The following is an 18,390-nucleotide window of genomic DNA, read 5'->3' on the forward strand; positions in this document are numbered from 1 at the left end:
GGGCGATTGCGAATTCGCAGGCAAAAAAAATAATATACAAAAATCATGCGACTGCGATTTGAGAATCCCCCGATATACGGCGCAGTTCCTTCTGCCCACCACTGCTCGATCGTGACTCCATTCTTCCATGGGAAGATATACAAAAAGAACCTCATACCGCTTTTCTTTCTTTCTTTCTTTCTTTCTTTTTTTTTTTTTTTTACAAAAAATGGTTGCCGAGGCCGTTACAGTTCGATTGGCTCCACATGCAGATTCGCTGATGTCAGAGACGTTTAGCATGCGGCCCGTTGGGTAATAAATTCGTGGCTCGAGTCCGTCTAGCCGCTTCAGTCGGGAGTCTGTTGCTCCTTGAAGTACAATCGGATGACCGTGATAATTACTGTAGGTGGGTCTTCCACAGTTTCCCGTGGTGTGTGAAAAAAAAAAAAGGGAAGCAACTGCAAAAAATAATAATGCTAATAATATCCTTTGCGTCTCTATAGAGAATGCAGCATTCAAAAAACCAAAAAAGGTCCTGACGGTGGTCCTGTTTATGATGATCCACGATATGAGGGCACCATAAAGCTGGAGATAGTGTGAGAGAGCGATATAGAGATAGAGGGCAAAGAGATAGGGGGTGCTAGGAAGAAGAAATGATTTGGTAGGAGCCGTGTTCCAACTGAGACGGAGGTTTGGCTTCGGTGGTGGTTTTGGGTTTGGGTGGCCAATCCGGGTCGACGCTGAGCTCCTGGGCCAGGTGCATGTAGCGCGCCTTGGGGACCATCTGACGCCGGCAACAGGTCCCTGGGAGGAACTTGGATGTGCACATGTCTAGTCCTTCCTGCACACAAAACACATACACGCCACGAACGAGGAGGAAAAGGCGTGCGCACACAAAAACACACAGTAAGAGAAGAGAGAAAAGATGTTTTTTTTTTCATATGCGTGTCATCAAAACATCTCGTCCGTGGGTGAGATGGGATGGTGTGATGCAAAAGATGACAAACAAGTAAACAAATCCACTGATGGATGTAGTTCATTTGACTAAACACTAACACAGATATTGCTTAAATATCACGTTTAAATAAATAATAAAAAAAACTTTTTAATACGAAAATATTCTGTAATTTCTGATAAAAAAAAAAAAATCTAAATCATAATCTCACAGTGATCTCAGATGGGTGCAGAGGTTGCGTATTGCAGAAATGAACTACACAGGAGTATTAGAGGTATTAAAGAGAGCAGGAACACTGGGAGGAATCGTATGACTGACATCAGGGCAGACGCCACTAGGTGGCAGCCAAGCAGCATTCAGAGAAATCGTAGAAAGGGAACATGCACAAGACAAAACATTACAACAAGGCTGTAGAAAGAGAGGGGGGGGGCAGAGGAGTGAGCAGGGGAGGGGTAAATAAAAAAAGCAGACAAGAACAAAAAGAGACAAAGAAGGAATAGCGAGAGAAGGAAAGTGTGAGAGAGACAGAAATAGGAAAGTGTGAGAGAGTAAGCAAACGAGACCAAGAAATAAAAAGAGACAGAAAAGGAAGAGAGGGAGCGAGACAGGAAAGGAAAAAAAAAGAGCAAGAGACAGAAGGAAAAGCTTGACATTATGAGAGAGAGAGAGAGAGAGAGAGAGAGAGAGAGAGAGAGAGAGAGAGAGAGTGAGAGAGAAGTAACGGAATGCAGGACAGAGGGTCGGCAGTAAATAAAGACGTGATGGTGAACAGAAGTGTGATTTCCCAACCTGTGGTGGCGGGGCTGCAGGGGAGACACCATAGCTGCCCTGCTTGTCTCGGCTGAACACAAGCTTCCATAAGACGACGTCAAGGACGAAGGTCTATGGAATATCGTAGTGGTGCGGAAAGAATTAAGAGAGCTACTGATCACATGGCTTTCATAAAGAGTTCAACTGCTACAGCAACAGTAGCAACACTAGATAACACCCTACTGAGGAGGCAATGATTTCAGGCTGAGAGTTAGTAAGGAGAGAGAGCGAGAGCCAAAAAGGGTGGAAAAATGGTTAAAATTTACAAATTTATCGTGAGCGGTTTAATATCTACAAACTCAGGGCTCTAGTCACATGATTGGACAGCGTGATTATTAGCTACAACATCGTTTTGGATGTTGGAGAACGGATCGGCGTTAAACAGGGTCACGTCTCCTACGAAGCTTGATTGGAAGGGGACGTATCGAGAGGTTCTCATGCATTTGTAGGCATGTTTTTCTCTTATTGACATGATTCAAATCACATGCAAAATACCTCTGGTACAACTGGAATTGTATTTATTTTTGGATTTTTTTTTTGGGAGGGGATTCTTGTGATTTCTAACACACAGGTGTATATTTACACTCAGCCGGATACCGTCGTCGTGAATTGTACAGAACACGGTAACGGGCCACGAGGTTCGCTCGGCCTGCCACGTACGTTAAGACATTAAGAACGCAAACAAACAAACAAAATCATACCGACAACGACAGAACAAAAGCCTAAATGACAGGACATGACAGCAGATATATAAATGCACGTGACGTCGTACACAAACCCGGTTTCTGCTACCTTGCCGACTGAACAGATTGCAAAATACATCGGTCACACGGAGAAGTTTTTCCACTTACCTCCATGAAAACGGACACGAGGACGTTGCTCAGGACGATAACCAAGATGGTGATACGCCAGCTGAAAGGGACGCACACAATCTGCAAGAAGAAATTGCATTTTTTGATGCTTGTATTATATTAATACGCCATCGTGTGATTTTTAACACAACTACATGGACAAAAGTACTGGGACACCTGGAGCCATATGTGGTTCTTCTCAAAACTGTTGCTACTAACTTAAAGGCACACAGATGTATAGTATGTCTTTGGTATCGCTGAGGGGCCCTTGAGCAAGGCCCTTAACTCTCAGTGCTCTAAGTGTTGTTACTGACCCTGTGCTCTGGGCATATGTGAAGAAAGAGACCCGAACCTGTTCCAGTATGACGATGCCCCAGTGGCACAAAACCAGCTCCATGAAGATATGCTTTACATGGGTTAGAAGGTTTGGAAGATTTTGATTTGCCTGCTATAAATCTAAAAAAAAGCGCTGACCTGCTTCCCAGACCTCCTCACTACCTCCTCCTCCATCAGTACCTAACTAACGCTGAATAAGCACAAATCTAGTGGAAGATCTTCCCTGAGGAGTGGGCGTTATTCTAAAAGCCAATGGGAACTACATGTAGAATGGAATGTACATGAGAAAGGGGAAAGTTGGTAGATGGTAGAAAGGTATAAAGAAAAAAAAGTAAGAGTCTGGACGTACCTCTAGGGTCTCATCGATCTCGGAAACAGGGAAGAACAAGATGAATAAGAGGAACGCGTAGAGGATGAGCACAGACACCAGAAAGGGCCCTGCAAATGCATGCACACACACACAACACATTACACACCTGCGCTGTAACGGTAATACAAACAACTGAACTATTTATCTAAAGAACTAATTAGGAGCCACTGGGCACTCATTTACAAAGATGGACACGCATGCGCAACGCACTGTAGTCGGATTTAAGCTTGTTTATTCTGAGTAACACCAGTCTCTTACTCATGCGCTTTTTGGTGTGAGTGTGTGTGTAAAACGTATAAACGAGACTTTCTAAATTAAAACCTCAATTCAAATAATATCATCCGCAAACATCACAGTCCACCGAGACTCCTGTCTGACCTCGTTCGTCAACCTGTCCATCACCACTGCAAACAGTAAAGGGCTCAGTGCTGATCCTTGATGCAATCCAACCTCCACCTTAAACCAGTCAGTCCTTCCTACTGCACTCTTCACTGCGGTCACACTGTTCTCATACATGTCCTGCACCGCCCTTACATACTTCTCTGGCACACCTGACTTCCTCATACAATACCACAACTCCTCTCGACACCTTGCCGTACGCTTTCTACTTCTGACCTTCTCTATACTTCTCAGTCAACATTCTCAAAGCAGTAATTTTGAGACTCTTCTTCTTCTTTCGGGTTCTCCCATTAGGGGTCGCCACAGCGGATCATCCATCTCCATACCCCGCCCCTGTCCTCTACATCTGCCTCTTTCACCCCAACCACCTGCATGTCTTCCCTCACCACATCCATAAAACTTGATCTTCCTCTTTTCCGCCTTCCTGGTGGTTCCATCCTCAAAATTCTCCTACCGATATACCCCAAGTCCCTCCTCTTCACATGTCCAAACCATCTCAATCAAGCTTCCCTCATCTTGTCTCTAAAATGTCCTACATGCACGGTCCCTCTGGGCATGTGAACATTTACGGAGTTTTAAAGGCCGCATTAAATGCGAATAAGCACCCAACATCAGCAATCAGAACCTATGGTACCAGAATATTTTGTGCTCGTTACTAACAAAATGTGTTGATAAAGGGCGGGTATCCAAACAAATGCTATATAAACACAGTTCCAGTTGTATAGCTGCAATCCAAACACTTACAGTTTTTATAACTGGGCTGACGGAACGGTTTTCCTTTGGAAAACACGATGGCGACGATGAGGTACTGAAAGGAGGAGACGTAGAACAGGGAAGTGTTCTCGTAGTTTTGGATGTTGTGGTCGTCAGCCTCTGTGGAGTTTTCTGTAAGATTGCTGTGCGAGAATGTATTGCAGGCACTGAAACAAACACAGGAGGAAATAAAGATGCTTGACGAATTTAAGCCGAACATCACACATTCCACGGCCCGTGTCATCTCGTACTGTTCTGACGAAACGCGTGGCTTACTCACTCTGACTGAGGCGTCCAAATCTCGTACCAGTCCTGGTTCCGCACCAGGATGAAGGTGAGGGCCTGAAAGCCGAGGCAGATGAGGATTTGAGCGAGTACAGAGAACAGCAGAGGCCCTGAGATCAGACCTGGGGGGGGTCGCTGAGAAACCAGAACGTTCCATGCCGGATTCAGACTCACTGAGGACGAAAAGCAAAACAATACGCTTTTTTCGCACCAAATCTACAGAATACCAAGAGATCAGCCATTTCTGAAATACCTATGCATTGTCCTCCCATTGGATAGCTGCATAAATGTGCTCTAAATAAAAAAGTGGAAGATGAGTGTATAGCTAATCTAACAGATTTGAGAACCTACTCACTGGTGAATACAACAACAAGAATGATGGCAATGTCAATAAACAGGAACTGGAAGTCTCCAAGGTTGCTGAGGATCTGAAACAGAGAATTTTCAACGAGGCCGTTAGATCAATCGAATCAATTCAATGCTACTTAAACAGCCTGTGTGAAAAAAAAACCAATATGGTTCCTGCTCTCTTGGATGCACTCGAGCAACATACTTACATAGTAGAGCAGGGTGACACTGATGTACTGGATGATGCTGTAGAGGGCCATGAACTTGAACACGCAGAAAGATGTAATGAGAGCCGCTCTGCCTTCCCTGCAACGTACAAAGAATGGTTTATTTATTTATTAAAAAAAAATTTATAAATCTGGAATTTTCTCCAGAACCAATGTTTACAAATAATTGTTATTTCCACCCTTATTAAAAAAAAAGAAATTAATAATTTTTTAAAAATTTAGCAAAAACGCCTGGATTGCTATTTGCACTCTTGAAATCCACTTAAAGAATTGGAGTTGAATTGGAAAGAATCGTTTTCATTCATTCTAACATTCATAAAAAGCTTCCTGCCAATCATGAGAAGCTTTTTTTTTCCATTTTCCAGGATCTATAACTTCAACTTCAACCATGCCTCGTCGAGGTATTAAATGCAACATACCGATTATTTTGAAAGAAGGAAATAAATGTTTATTTCACCTATTTTTATAAAGGGTGCCAATAATTCTGGACAGCGCTGAAGGACAAAGCTGCTGTTCAGCTTATAACAAAGGCTACCAGAAAAGAACCCTTCACTGTGTAAAAGCTTCTATGTGGTCTTCAAGTGTGCGGTGTGTGAGAATGTGTGCGCACTGGTTTGGTTGTACCTGATGAGGTTGGGCACACAGGAGATGTTGGGAGTTCTGGAAGTAAAAGGGGAAGCCACTGAGGCCTCCAGCTCAGAGAGAGAGATGCCTCCATGAGCTCTTTTCAAGGCCTGAGGAGGGACAGGAAACAAAAAAATATGTAATCAATTAGATATACACATAGGTTCATATGAATTTAGACGCACAGACCGGAGATGAACTTACCCCACAGTCGTTGGCACCATCACCACACATTCCGACGTAGTAACTAAACAAGAAAAACCAACATACAGCCGTTATTGTCTAAACAACTGGCAAAAAAAAGCGAGTACACTCTAAGTGAACATCAAAACGTGTCTAAAAGTGTTAGTATTTTGTGTGAGCATCATGGTTATCTTGCACTGCCTTAATCCATATGTAAGTATTTGCGGTGTGTGCCAGAGTGTGTGTGTCAGTAAATATGTGTGTGAGAGACTGAGTTCGAGCGGTGTGTGTGTGTGTGTGTGTGTGTGTGTGTGTGTGTGTGTGTGTGTGTGTACATATATGATGTTAGTGCCACTCACTCGACGCTCTGTAGAGCCTCCACTAGCTGGGTTTTCTGATTTGGAGACATTCTTGCAAAAACGGTTCCATGTAGGACCAGCTAAAGCATCAGACCAACAAACAGCCTTCTTATAGTAAAATGCTGAAATCACACACACTCGCACATATGCACATTTGACCAGATACAACAATTCTCACTCCTGACCTTCTGCAGCAGGTCCTGGAAGTGTTCCGTAATCACCGCGAATGATTTCCCGTTCATGGCGAAGTGGAACTTCTCCGCAGGTGTGTGTTGATCCGGCCAGTCCTCGACACCCATCTCCACCTCCTGCACAAAAAAAAAAAAACTATTAGAAGCAGGCATCGCTCCAAAAAATAAAAAAACAGCTGCCATAGAATAAATGTTAAAATTGATAAAAAAATTATTATAATAATAATTCTGTGCACCAAATACACCCTGTTCGAGTTCTGCTTTTCTGTATATAAATATCAACTATGCAAATTGCTAGCAAAAAGGGTGTATGAATAATAGAGCGTAGCTGTTCCAGCATGGCAATGCCCCTGTGTTCATTGAGCCAGCTCAATGAACACATGCTCTACACAGGATGGAAGATCTTGAGTGACTTACTATAGAGCTATAAAACCTACTAAACACCTTTGGGATGAATTGAAACGTTTGTGTTTATATGCGAACAAATCTCTGCACTCCAAAATCTATTGGGACATCTACAAAGAAGAGTGAAGCTTATTATAACAGCAAATAGTAATTAAATGTAGAATGGGATGTTCAAAAAGCAAATACTAATGCATGACTATATAACGACTCACTAAATAAATAAATAAATAAAAAGATTGTGAAATTGCTAGCTTTCAGCTGTTGCAGTTTCTGCCTTTGTGCAGCAGAGGGAGCAGTCTGACCTCCAGTGAAACAGGTTTGCTGGCGAGCTTGTTTGGGTCGTCTGCATAGCGCCAGTTGATCTTGGCCACCTGGCCGTCTCTAGGGGGCAGGGCATCGGCAATAATGACTCGGTCCTTGGGCAGGATCATGCCGCAGTCTCGGGCTACGGAGATAGCGGTCAGTATGTTGTCACCTGTGAAATGACCGCGTAAGATGTTAATATTAGAACAAACAGAGAAACTAAAGCTAGTCTACAGTCTATTATTCTCAACATTCACATCAACACATTCATCCTAAGCGCTGAAAGCTTTGTTAGTTATAGCCAGAAGGTGTGGCATTAATCTGTAGAACTTAAGTCATCATGTACCTCTGATAGAAACAAGAAGGGTTTTTTCCCCCCCGTACCTGTGACCATAACTGTGCGGATATTTGCCTGCCTGAGGACATCCAGCACTCCGGGAGTCTCGGGCTTCAGCTTGTTCTGCATAATGACCAACCCCAAGAAGTCCATGTTGGTCTCTATGTGACTCCTAAAGAGAGAGGCAGATTTACGGACATGAATGTGAGCGAAATCACAGCCTAACAGGACATCCGTGTAATATATAATGGGTTATAATGCCTGTTAGAGGGATAATGCTGATGGTATATAATTTGACCAAAAAAAAGTCCTGCTTTATGCAATTCTTTAATTACAGCCCTAAACAGAGCTGCTTTCTTTGCTAAAGAGAATTCCTGAACCTGAAAATGCTCAAGCAAGACCAATACAGAGAAACAGGTGGATCTGGAAGCCAGCTGGCACCGAGTCCTTCTATAAAACTCAGAGGACTGCAGAGTACCAGTACCTGTCAATGTTCTGCACTTTATGCCAGGTCAGTTTGGACTCCAGACGTCTGTGTGCCAGAGCGATGACGCGGAAACCCTGTTTGGTGTAGCCTTCCAATACCTCTGCAAAGTCCTGCGGCACTGCAGAGTGCAGTCAGAGAGAAAAAATACAAATTAAATCATGTGATGTGTCAATCGCAGACAAAAATCCTATTCAAAATCAACCGACCGGTCTCTTTCTTGCATAGGCTCGCCACGACCTCGGGCGCCCCCTTGAGGTAGGCGTCCATCCGCTTCTCGCCGAGCAGCCGAGCCACCACGCACATCCTCTGCAATGCGGAGGAGAAGGGGAACTGCCGCACGATTCCAATCTCGTAGGATCCCTGAAAGGGGCACGTTGAAGATCTACGCATCATCACGAACACCTTAATTTTCCCCCCCAAATTGTAAATGTCAATGCCCCACCCACCGGCCGGCTCTCCGCAGTCATCGCCACGTAACAACATAATGAAAGAAAACTATCAGCCCTCTTCTGCATACGCAAGCTCACAGGTGTCCATAATGACCATAGAGTCATGACCCCATACTTAGCGACTGGCTGAGAGATCATTTTACAAACAATTTAAATAAAAAACAGCTCAACTACTTACTGACAACTCGTACAGCTCCTATAGAGAAAGAGAAAAAAAAAAAGAAGCGATGTCCATGTTTTCCGAAACATTAACATGATTTCCAACAGAAATCGTCCTGTATGAATTTCACCTAAGAATGCCAACACACCATGTCCTGCTCCTGAGACGGCAACGATTCAGGAAGGAGCTGTTTGGGTGGGCGCACCACAGTGGGCATGATGCGCTCGTGGAGAGAAGTCTCCTCTTCGGTGGCCTCCTCCAGGATCTGCAACGACGCACACACACTCGGAATGCAATTCAGCATTATACTCAAGAATCCTATTAGTTGCTTAATAGATCAAAATTTCAAATACAGGGCACCAAGATGCATCTCACTAGGGTTCAATGTAGCTCTTCATTGTAGCTACAATATACGGACAAAAGTTAGTTTCTACCTGACCATAAGATTTATATTTAGTTATTTAGTCCTCATAACAACCGTCATTTTTCTGGGAAGATGTTCTTTTTGAACATATTTGCGTTGTGCAATGTGTATTAATGGATGCGCTATAATTTTATAGATTTTTTTTTTTTTGAAAGTGACCAATAATTATGACGTAGTGCCTCAAATGGCTCAAACAGTCTTTGGTCTATATAGTGTAGTAAACTATATAAAGTTGTTTGGCTGCATCTTGGCTATTGGGGTTTTATTTGTATTTCTTTTGCTCATTTGTCTTATTTTTTAGCAAGTAACGCTGTTGCCAGGAAAATAAAGCAACATGTGACCCGTGAGTGTTTTGACTCATTTCTGCTGCAGCTTGAGTTTGGTGAGTTATCCCTCGGCCCTGACTCAGCACGATACAATCCGGAAGGTATTCACGGCGCTTCACTTTTTCCACATTTTGTTATATAACAGCCTTATTTCAAAACAGATTACAGTCATTATTTTCCTCAAAACTTTTCAAACAATACCCCATAATGACAACATGAAAAACGTTTGTTTGAAATCTTTGCAAATTATTGTTTTTTCTTTTTTTTTTGGTGAAAAAAAAAAAATAAAAAAAATAAAAATAATTAATTGACATGTACAGAAATATCCACAGCCTTTGCCATGACACTTAAATCTGAGCTCGGGTGCATCCCGTTTCCACTGATCATCCTTGAGATGTTTCTACAACTTAAGCCAAACTGAGCGATAGGGGGAAAAGTGCCTTCGTCAAGGAGGTAACCAAGAACCCGATAGTCACTCTGAAAGAGCTTCAGCGTTTCTCTGTGGAGAGAGAAGAACCTCCCAGAACAACCATCTCTGCAGCACTCTACCAATCAGGCCTGTATAGTAGAGTGGCCAGATGGAAGCCACTCCTCAGTAAAAGGCACATGACGGCCCACCTGGAGTTTGCTAAAAGGCACCTGAAGGACTCTCAGACCATGAGAAACAAAGATTGAACTCTTTGGCCTGAATGCCAAGAGTCAAGTCTGGAGGAAACCAGGCACCGCTCATCACCTGGCCAATATCATACCTACAGTGAAGCATGGTGGTGGCAGAATCATGCTGTGGGGATGTTTTTTAGCAGGCAGGAACTGGGAGAATAGTCAGGATCGAAGGAGGGATGAATGCAGCAATGTACAGTGACATGCTTGATGAAAACCTGCTTCAGAGCGCTCTGGACCTTAGACTGGAGCAGCAGTTCATCTTCCAACAGGAAAATGTCGCTAAGCACACAAACCAAATAACAGAGAAGTGACTACAGGACGACTCTGTAAACGTCCATGATTGGCCCAGTCAGAGCCCAGACTTGGACCCGATTGAACATCTCTGGAGAGATCTGAAAATGGCTGTGCTCCGTCACTCCCCATCCAACCTGCTCGAGAGGTTTTGCAGAGAAAGAATGGGAGAAACTGCCCAGAAGTACATGTGCCACGCTTGCAGCATCATATTCATAAAGACTTGAGGCTGTAATTGGTGCCAAAGGAGCTTCAACAAAGTATCAAGCAAACGCTGTGAATCCTTTCACGTTGTCATTATGGGGTTTTGTTTGTAGAATTTTGAGGAAAATTTGGAATCCTTTTGGGAATGAGGCTGTAACATAACGTAGAAAAAGTGAAGCGCTGTGAATACTTTCCGAATGCAGTGTAGCTGGTTCTAATCAGTTGACTAATTCAACTTGAATAAATAAGACAAATAAAAAACAAACCCAGCCAGTGGCCTCAAACATCTTGAGGTCCAGAGGGTCTCCAGAGAGTTGGCCCTCAATCTTGGTGAGAGAGTGACACGTGGCCATGCAGGCCACAAAGTGAGACTTGACCAGGCTTTCTTTATAGGCGTTCTCCTCTGAGTGATGGAAACTAGAGGGTAAGAGAAAGAGGAGCATGGACACAGTACAGTTCCTGCTTACACATAAAGCTACATTATACTGTTATTGAAGCCAGTGATTATTTGATGAACATCACGTTAGGTACCTGCTGTTCTCCACTCTCTGCACACCCCACAGATCCAAGCCGTCTTCAGTGAGCGTGCCTGTCTGTTGAAGGAAGACGAATAGAAACAAGCTATTAAATATCATAGACCTGACATTCAGATATCTGGCTGCTCTGAATTTCTGGGGTTTAGCAACACCTTGTTAAAAGGCGTACCTTGTCAAAACAGATCAGGTTGAGCTGGCCACAGATGTTGATCCTCTGCGGGCTGATGCAGAAGATGCCCAGGTTTTTGAGGCGCCGCTGCGCGTACACGATGCCCGCCGTCATCGCTGCGGGGAGTGCGGGCGGCACCGTGATGGTGATGATGTCCAGCGACTCGATGATGATGGTTTTAGCTGGAACCTACAGATACAAGGACAAGGAATTTATTCATAAACATTTATTTCATATTTGTACACAATTAACATAAGATTGTGTTATGCATCAAGTCAAATATAACGGACATCCAATGGATGAGCGTACAAACCTCATTCATTACACTCAGCACAATGGAGTAGACAAATCCAATCCCAGCCACTGCAACGAGACAAAGCAGGAACATGTAGGCATCTCTGTAGAGCTTGAAGTCTGTGGGTTTAGGGTACAAGATGCTCCGAATCAGCTGTCCCTTGGCTGTACTGAACCCTAGAGCACACAATCAACAATTATTATCGTTTATAATAATGACTGTATGCTTCTACAAAGTCAAAATTCAAGTGACATAATTGTTGTAGCCACTTACCAGTCCTGACCACCACAGCTTTAACCAGCTCTCCTGAGTAAAAGCGGGTCTGGATGACATTGGTGCCGCAGAACAGCGTGTGCCTCTTATGCTCCTCTAAATTATAAACCTCGTCCTCCACAGAACCCTTGTCTCCCTGATGTGGGTTGGGCAGGTTGGTCTTCGTGACAGGCACACTTTCACCTAGTGGACAGAAGAGAGTGAGAGAGAGTGTGAAGAATCATTCATTGTCACACACAAATCAAATACATGGTTTTATTTGCACATCCCAGAACCCTGACCCATGATAAAGCGTTGCAGCAGCAGAGAGACAACTCAATGATCCCTCAGTGTCTATAAGGAGAAACGTTTTAGATCTTTTACTGGACTTTTTAGATGATCAAATGAAGATACCAGGGTCCCACCTAAGTCGATACATTTGACAATCGATGCCACATTTTCAGGTTGGTCTTCACATTCAAAATCAGAACATACACATTAATGGATTCTGACAGATGGGGCTTTTTCCACAGATTTTTGAAGTTGAATACTAAAGCAAATATCACAAAAATAAATAAATAAACTGGCCAGTGACCTGTAAGCATGCTCTCGTTGACGATGCAGGTTCCACTGATCAGCACTGCATCACAGGTCATGATGGTTCCGTTACTGGGGATGATCATGACGTCCCCCGGGACGAGGTCTGTAGACAAAGTTTCTTCGGTCTCTACATTTAGGGCAAATAAAAATTATTTTACACACAAAACAGAGTACAATACGTCCAGTTTCTATGCAGAAATACAGACGTTGAATCTTACGGTTATTGTCTCTGCACACCGATACCCGAACGATACTGTGGGCCGCAACCATGTCATGTAAAGTGATGTATTGCTATAATACAAAAAGAATAAAAAAAAAAAAAGAGAGAGAGAGAGAATAGAATGCATTATAATCTATCCTACACTATCACCTAGAAGACATGCGAGACCATTAATGATAAGGCGACGCACTAAAGGCTCACCTTTTTGATGGTGTAGAGAGAGGTAGCTATCGATATGATTGACATTAACATTATGGCCATAGCGTAGTAGTAGTATTCATCAGCACACCACAGGATAACACTGAAGAGCTGGAAGATGTAAAAGGGGTTGAGAACCTATGAAAGAAAGAGAGAATATGAACGAATGTGGCACATGAGGCACACGTGAAAACCGTAGCACAATTCGCTAGCAACAAACTCACACGAACTAGCAAATAAAATGGGGGGGGGGGGGGGGGGATTTCTATTCAATATCATTTCAGTACATGCAGTATAGCAAAAGAATAGAAAAATTGAGTTGAATTCACAATATGATAGAACGACAGGATATGCAGTAGAAAGTGAAACATTTTATTGCAGTACAAAAATAAAATAGAATTACAGTTAAGAAATATAAATTTTTTAAAAAATGTTATAAAATAAATCTTTAAAAAAAAACATAACATTTTAAAATATAATCGCTGCCGATGGCGTATTAATTGATACGTTTAAAGTGCAATAAGAAAAAAATAAGAGTAAACTAATATGTAATTAAATATAAGCTAATAAAAAAATAATTACAGTAATTGCTTGGGACAATGTTTATAATAAAACACCACCATTTGAAAATTTCTTTATCAGGTGAGTCCCATCGAGTTTTGATTTAATATTGCGAATAGAGATAAATAAATATGATACAATGCTAAGGGATTGTTCTGTAGATCAGACAACCGGCTCCAACCGCTACATTAAAGCAGTCATCACTCCGAGCGTTTACACAGGACGGGTTCTATGGTTTAAAGTCACAATGAAGGTCCTACCTCTTTGACTAGCAGCTTGAAAACGGAAGGCACTTTCACAGCTATTTCATTCACCCCGTAAAACAGTCTCCTAAAAGAAAAAGAGAGAAACTGCAAATTATACACCATTTATATGAAACCTCACTGTTCCACCTGAGGACTTGTATAATCTTGGGTTGTTTTAAGGCAGGTCTGGTTCGTACAGGTTAAAGAAGGGGGGCTGCTGAAGAATATTTACACTTGAGTGATCTACTGTCTGTGCTACTGTTCGTTCGTCTGTGAACGTCGGTATCTTTCCCCCTTGTCTGATCGTATAATGGTTATTGTTTGGAGGATTTGGCGTGTACCTGTACTCCTGTTGATTTTGGCTGATTCCTCCGCTATGCTCTGAGTGGATGCTGGAACACCTGGGCTCCAAATCCTCGATACCCCTGCATACGAGAAGCTGAACGTTCACAGCTGTTTTTATTCACGTTTCTCGGGTCACGTTTGAGAAAAGATAAAAGCGGCTTACATTAACACTTCGAAGTTCTGGGCAGCGTCGCTCCAGTAGTACTTTGTGCTGTGGAGCGTAAAATAGCGGATCTGTAAGAGAAGGAAAACGAACAAATCAATTAATTATGCGCAATAATCTCAAATTCAGCAGTGACTCAGCAGTGAACTCCTGCAGCCAGTCTAGTTATTACTCATTAAGCTGGACGAGCTGCTATCATGCCTTTGACTGCATGAGTACCTGATGTGCTTTGTGGTAGAGCGGCCTTACGGGTTCGCCTTCTACCCAAATGATGGCAATACTCGCTGTGATGTTCCGTGTAAAGTGGTGTTTATTTACAGCATGCTCAAGTGCAAAGTCCAAATTATATACAATACTCAATGAAAGAAAAAGTGGCAAAATAACAAAAAGACAATTATGATAAAAGTAAAGAAAACTATATACAAAATAGGTGCACCTGCTCATGTGCATTCACTACAATGCTTCTCAGACCTCGTTCTCTCCACAACGCACCACTCCTACAACTCCCCTCAATTGAATTGGGAGACTGGTTTATAAAGTGTTAGCCCCTCCCCTTGGACTCAACCATTTCACCCAAAGGGGTTTGGTAATTTTGTAGCTAGTCACAGAATGGCTCAATAACAATATAAATATCATAATAAATAATAAACATAATAACAATAACAACACTAATAATAACAATAATGATAATAACGAAAATTACAACAATGCCAATAATAATAATAATCACCCACAAAAAAATATGTCCCATCAACATAAATTTGCCGACTTCCGGTTTTGCCGCGCATGCGTGACGTAGCGCTGGCGCTTTAAAGCCAGCCGCTATTCAGCGCTCCGGTTGGCTGCCATCCAAGCCCAACCCGGAAGACATACGCAACAAACAGGTGAGTACACAAAGTTTTAGGAAGTCCTTCCGTTTGTGTGTGTGTGTGTGTGCGCTTATTGTCCGGGATGAGAGATGAAAGAATGAAGCGAGTGTGTGTGTGTGTGTGTGTGTGAGCGGCGTGCTACCAGCGTGTTTGTGCACCCACAGCGCTGTAGCAAGAAACAGAGGAGAAGTGAAAGTATGGTGTGTATTGTCATGCTGACCATAGGGACAGTTCACTCTGTCACATCACCTTCCCCCTCTGCAAGCCGCGAGCTTGCCGGGTGGCGAGACAGGTAGTCAGCAGTCAGGTTCTGTTTCCCTGGATGATGTCTGATTCTGAAGTTGTACGGCTGCAAGGAAAGGTACCACCTGGTCACCCGAGCATTGTGGTCCTTCATGGTGTGGATCCAGGTTAATGCTCTGTGGTCTGTTTCCAGGGTGAATTCTCTTCCTAGCAGATAGTACTTCAGACTCTCCAGGGCCCACTTGATTGCCAGGCATTCCTTTTTAATAGTGGAGTACCGGGTTTTACGTGGCAGCAGTTTCCGACTCAGAAAGGCGACTGGTCTCTGGTTGCCTTCCTCACCCTGGGTCAAGACTGCTTCAATGCCCACCGTAGATGCATCAACCTGGATGGTGAACCGCTGTGTGAAGTCTGGACTGCGTAGGACAGGCTCTGCACACATTCTTTCCTTCAGGGTGACGAAGGCTGTCTCACAGTCGTCAGTCCACCTTATAGGGTTCTTCACCGCCTTTCCCAGCAGGTCGGTCAGCGGTCCTGCAGTGGTGGAGAAATTTGGGATGAACCGCTGGTACCATCCCACCAGTCCTAAGAAAGACCTGACCTCCTTCTTAGTTGTAGGCCTCGGGCTGTTGCGAATGGCTTCCACCTTGTCCACTTGCGGCCTCAGCTCTCCGTCACCCATTTGGTAACCCAGGTAGTCTGCCTCAGCCTTGGCCCACACACATTTAGCCACGTTCAGTGTCAGGCCTGCCTCCTGGATCCTCCTCAGAGTCTGCTCGAGGTGGTTCAGGTGATCAGCCCAGGTCTCGCTATGGACCACCACATCGTCCAGATACGCGGCCGACTATTCTTCCCCGCCTTGCAGCACTTGGTCCATCAACCTTTGGAACGTTGCTGGTGCCCCGTGTAGGCCGAAGGGAAGAACCGTGAACTGGAACAGTCCAAGTGGGGTCCTGAACGCTGTGTAAGGTCGGGACGTCTTTTCCAGAGGCACCTGCCAATATCCCTTACACAGGTCTAAGGTGGTCACGTACTTGGCTCCCCCGATCTTTTCCAGCAAATCATCAATGCGTGGCATCGGGTACGCGTCGAACTGGGACTGGGAATTTAATCGACGGAAGTCAATGCAGATGCGGAGGGTGTTGTCCTTCTTCGGTACGATGACCACCGGACTTCTCCATTCACTGCTTGACGGCTCGATCACTCCCATCTCCAGCATAGTCCTAACTTCCGCCTTCAGTGGTGCCACCAGCCTCTCAGGTACCCGATACGGTCTCTGTCGAGATGGGGTTGTATTTGTCAGGCGGATCTTGTGGTGTACCAGGTTGGTCCGTCCAGGCCTCTGACGAAACAACGCCGGGTATCGTCCAAAGAGCGTTTGCAGCTCAGCCTGTTTGGGTGCCTCCAGGTGTCCGAGGTCTACCTCTGCTGGCTGTGTCTGCCCGCTAGCCTTTGGTTCCGGATGATCCTCCTCCTGATCTTCCTCCACCTTCTGAATGAGCAGTACCGGGTCTGCCTTTTCGCTGGGAGGCTCTTTCCACTCCTTCAGCAGGTTAATATGGTAAGTTTGCTTTGCCTTGCCTTTGTCAGGATGATAGATCTCGTACGATGTCTGCCCCATCCTCCGTACCACACTGTAGGGCCCCTGCCACTTCATAAGGAGCTTACTCGTGGACGTTGGCAGCAACAACAGTACTTTCTGTCCTGGTCGTAGCTCTCTGGAACGGGCTTGCTGGTCATACCACGTCTTCTGGTACTTTTGAGCCTTTTGGAGGTTCTCCGCTGCCAGCTTCCTGTAGTTTTCCAGACGATCCCTCATCTCTAGGATGTACTGGACTATGCCCTTTTCAGCCTTATTTTCTGAACAAGGGTCCTCCCAGTTTCTCCGGAGGAGATCCAGAGGTCCTTGGACCTGCCAACCATACAGGAGCTCGAATGGTGAGAAGCCAGTCGATGCTTGTGGCAACTCCCGGTAGGCAAATAGCACGAAAGGTAGCCATTTGTCCCAGTCCCTTCCAGTGTCTAACACAAACTTCCGCAGCATGCTTTTGAGCGTTTTATTGAAGCGCTCCACCAGTCCATCTGTCTGAGGGTGGTATGGACTGGTCTTGATAGCGGTGATCCCCAGCTGTCGGTGTAACTGTTTCATCAGCTTTGAGGTGAAGTTAATCCCTTGGTCCGTGAGGATCTCTTCTGGGATTCCCACCCGAGAAAACAGCTGAATTAGAGCATTTTTCACATGCTTCCTCTAATTCTCAATAGTGCACAGGGGTGGGGTGGGGTTTGTAGTTGTAATCCCTAAGGGTGTGTCAATATGCATGCATCTACTGTACGGGTGTGTGTACCTGTACAGGCTGGTACTCTGCATATTTCCTGATGAAACCTTCGGCTGGGATGTCGGAGGGGTTGGGGGTTTGGCCATTGGCCATGTGGGTGGTGCTCTGCGAGTCCAGGCTGCTATAGGGGTCCTTTCCTGGGGCTAGCATCACACGCACTTTAGCCAGAAACCAGCGCTTAAACTCGTCCTGGAAAAGACACACAAAAACACCAGTTTTGGGCGCTCCTGCACACGACACATTTCTACAAACAAATAGAAAGTGTTGTGTTATTTAATTAATGGTTCAAAGTAAGAAGTATAATTATGAGGAAGAGCAATAAAACAAAAAGAAGGAGAACAAGGGGACAGAACAGTAGTACGACACTAAAACAGTACGTACGGTGCTCCGGAGAAGTACCACCTGGGCATCGCGGATGCTTGTGCGGGTGCACGTGGCCTTGACGCACCACTCGGGCAGCCAGTAAAGGAGCAGCAGCAGAAAGCCGCCTGTGCACAGCACACTCACTCCCACCAAGGCCAACTTCCAACGACACAGCCTGTACCCGCTCAGCTCCTGTGACAGACAGAGACACGACTCTTTACACCAGGGTTGGAATTTAATGTTTCGTTTAGGACCTAGAGAGTAAATCTACCTATT

The 18,390-nt window shown here is 44.4% G+C and overlaps 2 protein-coding genes across 3 annotated transcripts in view; both read right to left on the minus strand.

The window, feature by feature from the left end:
* Positions 1-354: 354 nt before the first annotated feature.
* The window catches only part of atp13a3 (ATPase 13A3), a 30,461-nt gene continuing 12,425 nt past the window's right edge, over positions 355-18,390 (minus strand). The window contains exons 4-34 of one of the 2 annotated variants that reach the window (XM_083557758.1): positions 18,133-18,306; positions 17,761-17,940; positions 14,304-14,374; positions 14,137-14,220; positions 13,811-13,880; positions 12,993-13,127; positions 12,790-12,862; positions 12,567-12,698; positions 11,993-12,175; positions 11,738-11,895; positions 11,425-11,613; positions 11,251-11,312; positions 10,986-11,136; positions 8,960-9,076; positions 8,830-8,847; positions 8,409-8,562; positions 8,200-8,320; positions 7,763-7,887; positions 7,378-7,550; positions 6,665-6,787; positions 6,480-6,559; positions 6,142-6,184; positions 5,938-6,047; positions 5,296-5,392; positions 5,094-5,166; positions 4,734-4,911; positions 4,445-4,620; positions 3,281-3,369; positions 2,596-2,676; positions 1,724-1,816; positions 355-820 (exon numbers count right to left, since the gene is read on the minus strand). In XM_083557758.1, the coding sequence (XP_083413884.1) occupies positions 620-820; positions 1,724-1,816; positions 2,596-2,676; positions 3,281-3,369; positions 4,445-4,620; positions 4,734-4,911; positions 5,094-5,166; positions 5,296-5,392; positions 5,938-6,047; positions 6,142-6,184; positions 6,480-6,559; positions 6,665-6,787; positions 7,378-7,550; positions 7,763-7,887; positions 8,200-8,320; positions 8,409-8,562; positions 8,830-8,847; positions 8,960-9,076; positions 10,986-11,136; positions 11,251-11,312; positions 11,425-11,613; positions 11,738-11,895; positions 11,993-12,175; positions 12,567-12,698; positions 12,790-12,862; positions 12,993-13,127; positions 13,811-13,880; positions 14,137-14,220; positions 14,304-14,374; positions 17,761-17,940; positions 18,133-18,306 (3,714 nt within the window). In that variant the 3' untranslated portion in view covers positions 355-619. Of the gene's footprint in view, positions 821-1,723; positions 1,817-2,595; positions 2,677-3,280; positions 3,370-4,444; positions 4,621-4,733; positions 4,912-5,093; positions 5,167-5,295; positions 5,393-5,937; positions 6,048-6,141; positions 6,185-6,479; positions 6,560-6,664; positions 6,788-7,377; positions 7,551-7,762; positions 7,888-8,199; positions 8,321-8,408; positions 8,585-8,829; positions 8,848-8,957; positions 9,077-10,985; positions 11,137-11,250; positions 11,313-11,424; positions 11,614-11,737; positions 11,896-11,992; positions 12,176-12,566; positions 12,699-12,789; positions 12,863-12,992; positions 13,128-13,810; positions 13,881-14,136; positions 14,221-14,303; positions 14,375-17,760; positions 17,941-18,132; positions 18,307-18,390 lie in introns of both variants that reach the window. The other variant, XM_083557757.1, reaches the window with a different exon arrangement.
* On the minus strand, positions 16,254-17,568 carry LOC310735192 (uncharacterized protein). The gene is made up of 2 exons (XM_083557795.1): positions 17,225-17,568; positions 16,254-17,119 (listed from the first exon to the last, which is right to left on the minus strand). The coding sequence occupies exons 1-2, from the start codon at positions 17,562-17,564 to the stop codon at positions 16,260-16,262; spliced, it is 1,200 nt and encodes a 399-aa protein (XP_083413921.1). The 5' UTR covers positions 17,565-17,568; the 3' UTR covers positions 16,254-16,259.

The sequence above is a fragment of the Silurus aristotelis genome, assembly GCF_946808225.1.
Source record: "Silurus aristotelis genome assembly, chromosome: 13".
NCBI lineage: Eukaryota > Metazoa > Chordata > Actinopteri > Siluriformes > Siluridae > Silurus > Silurus aristotelis.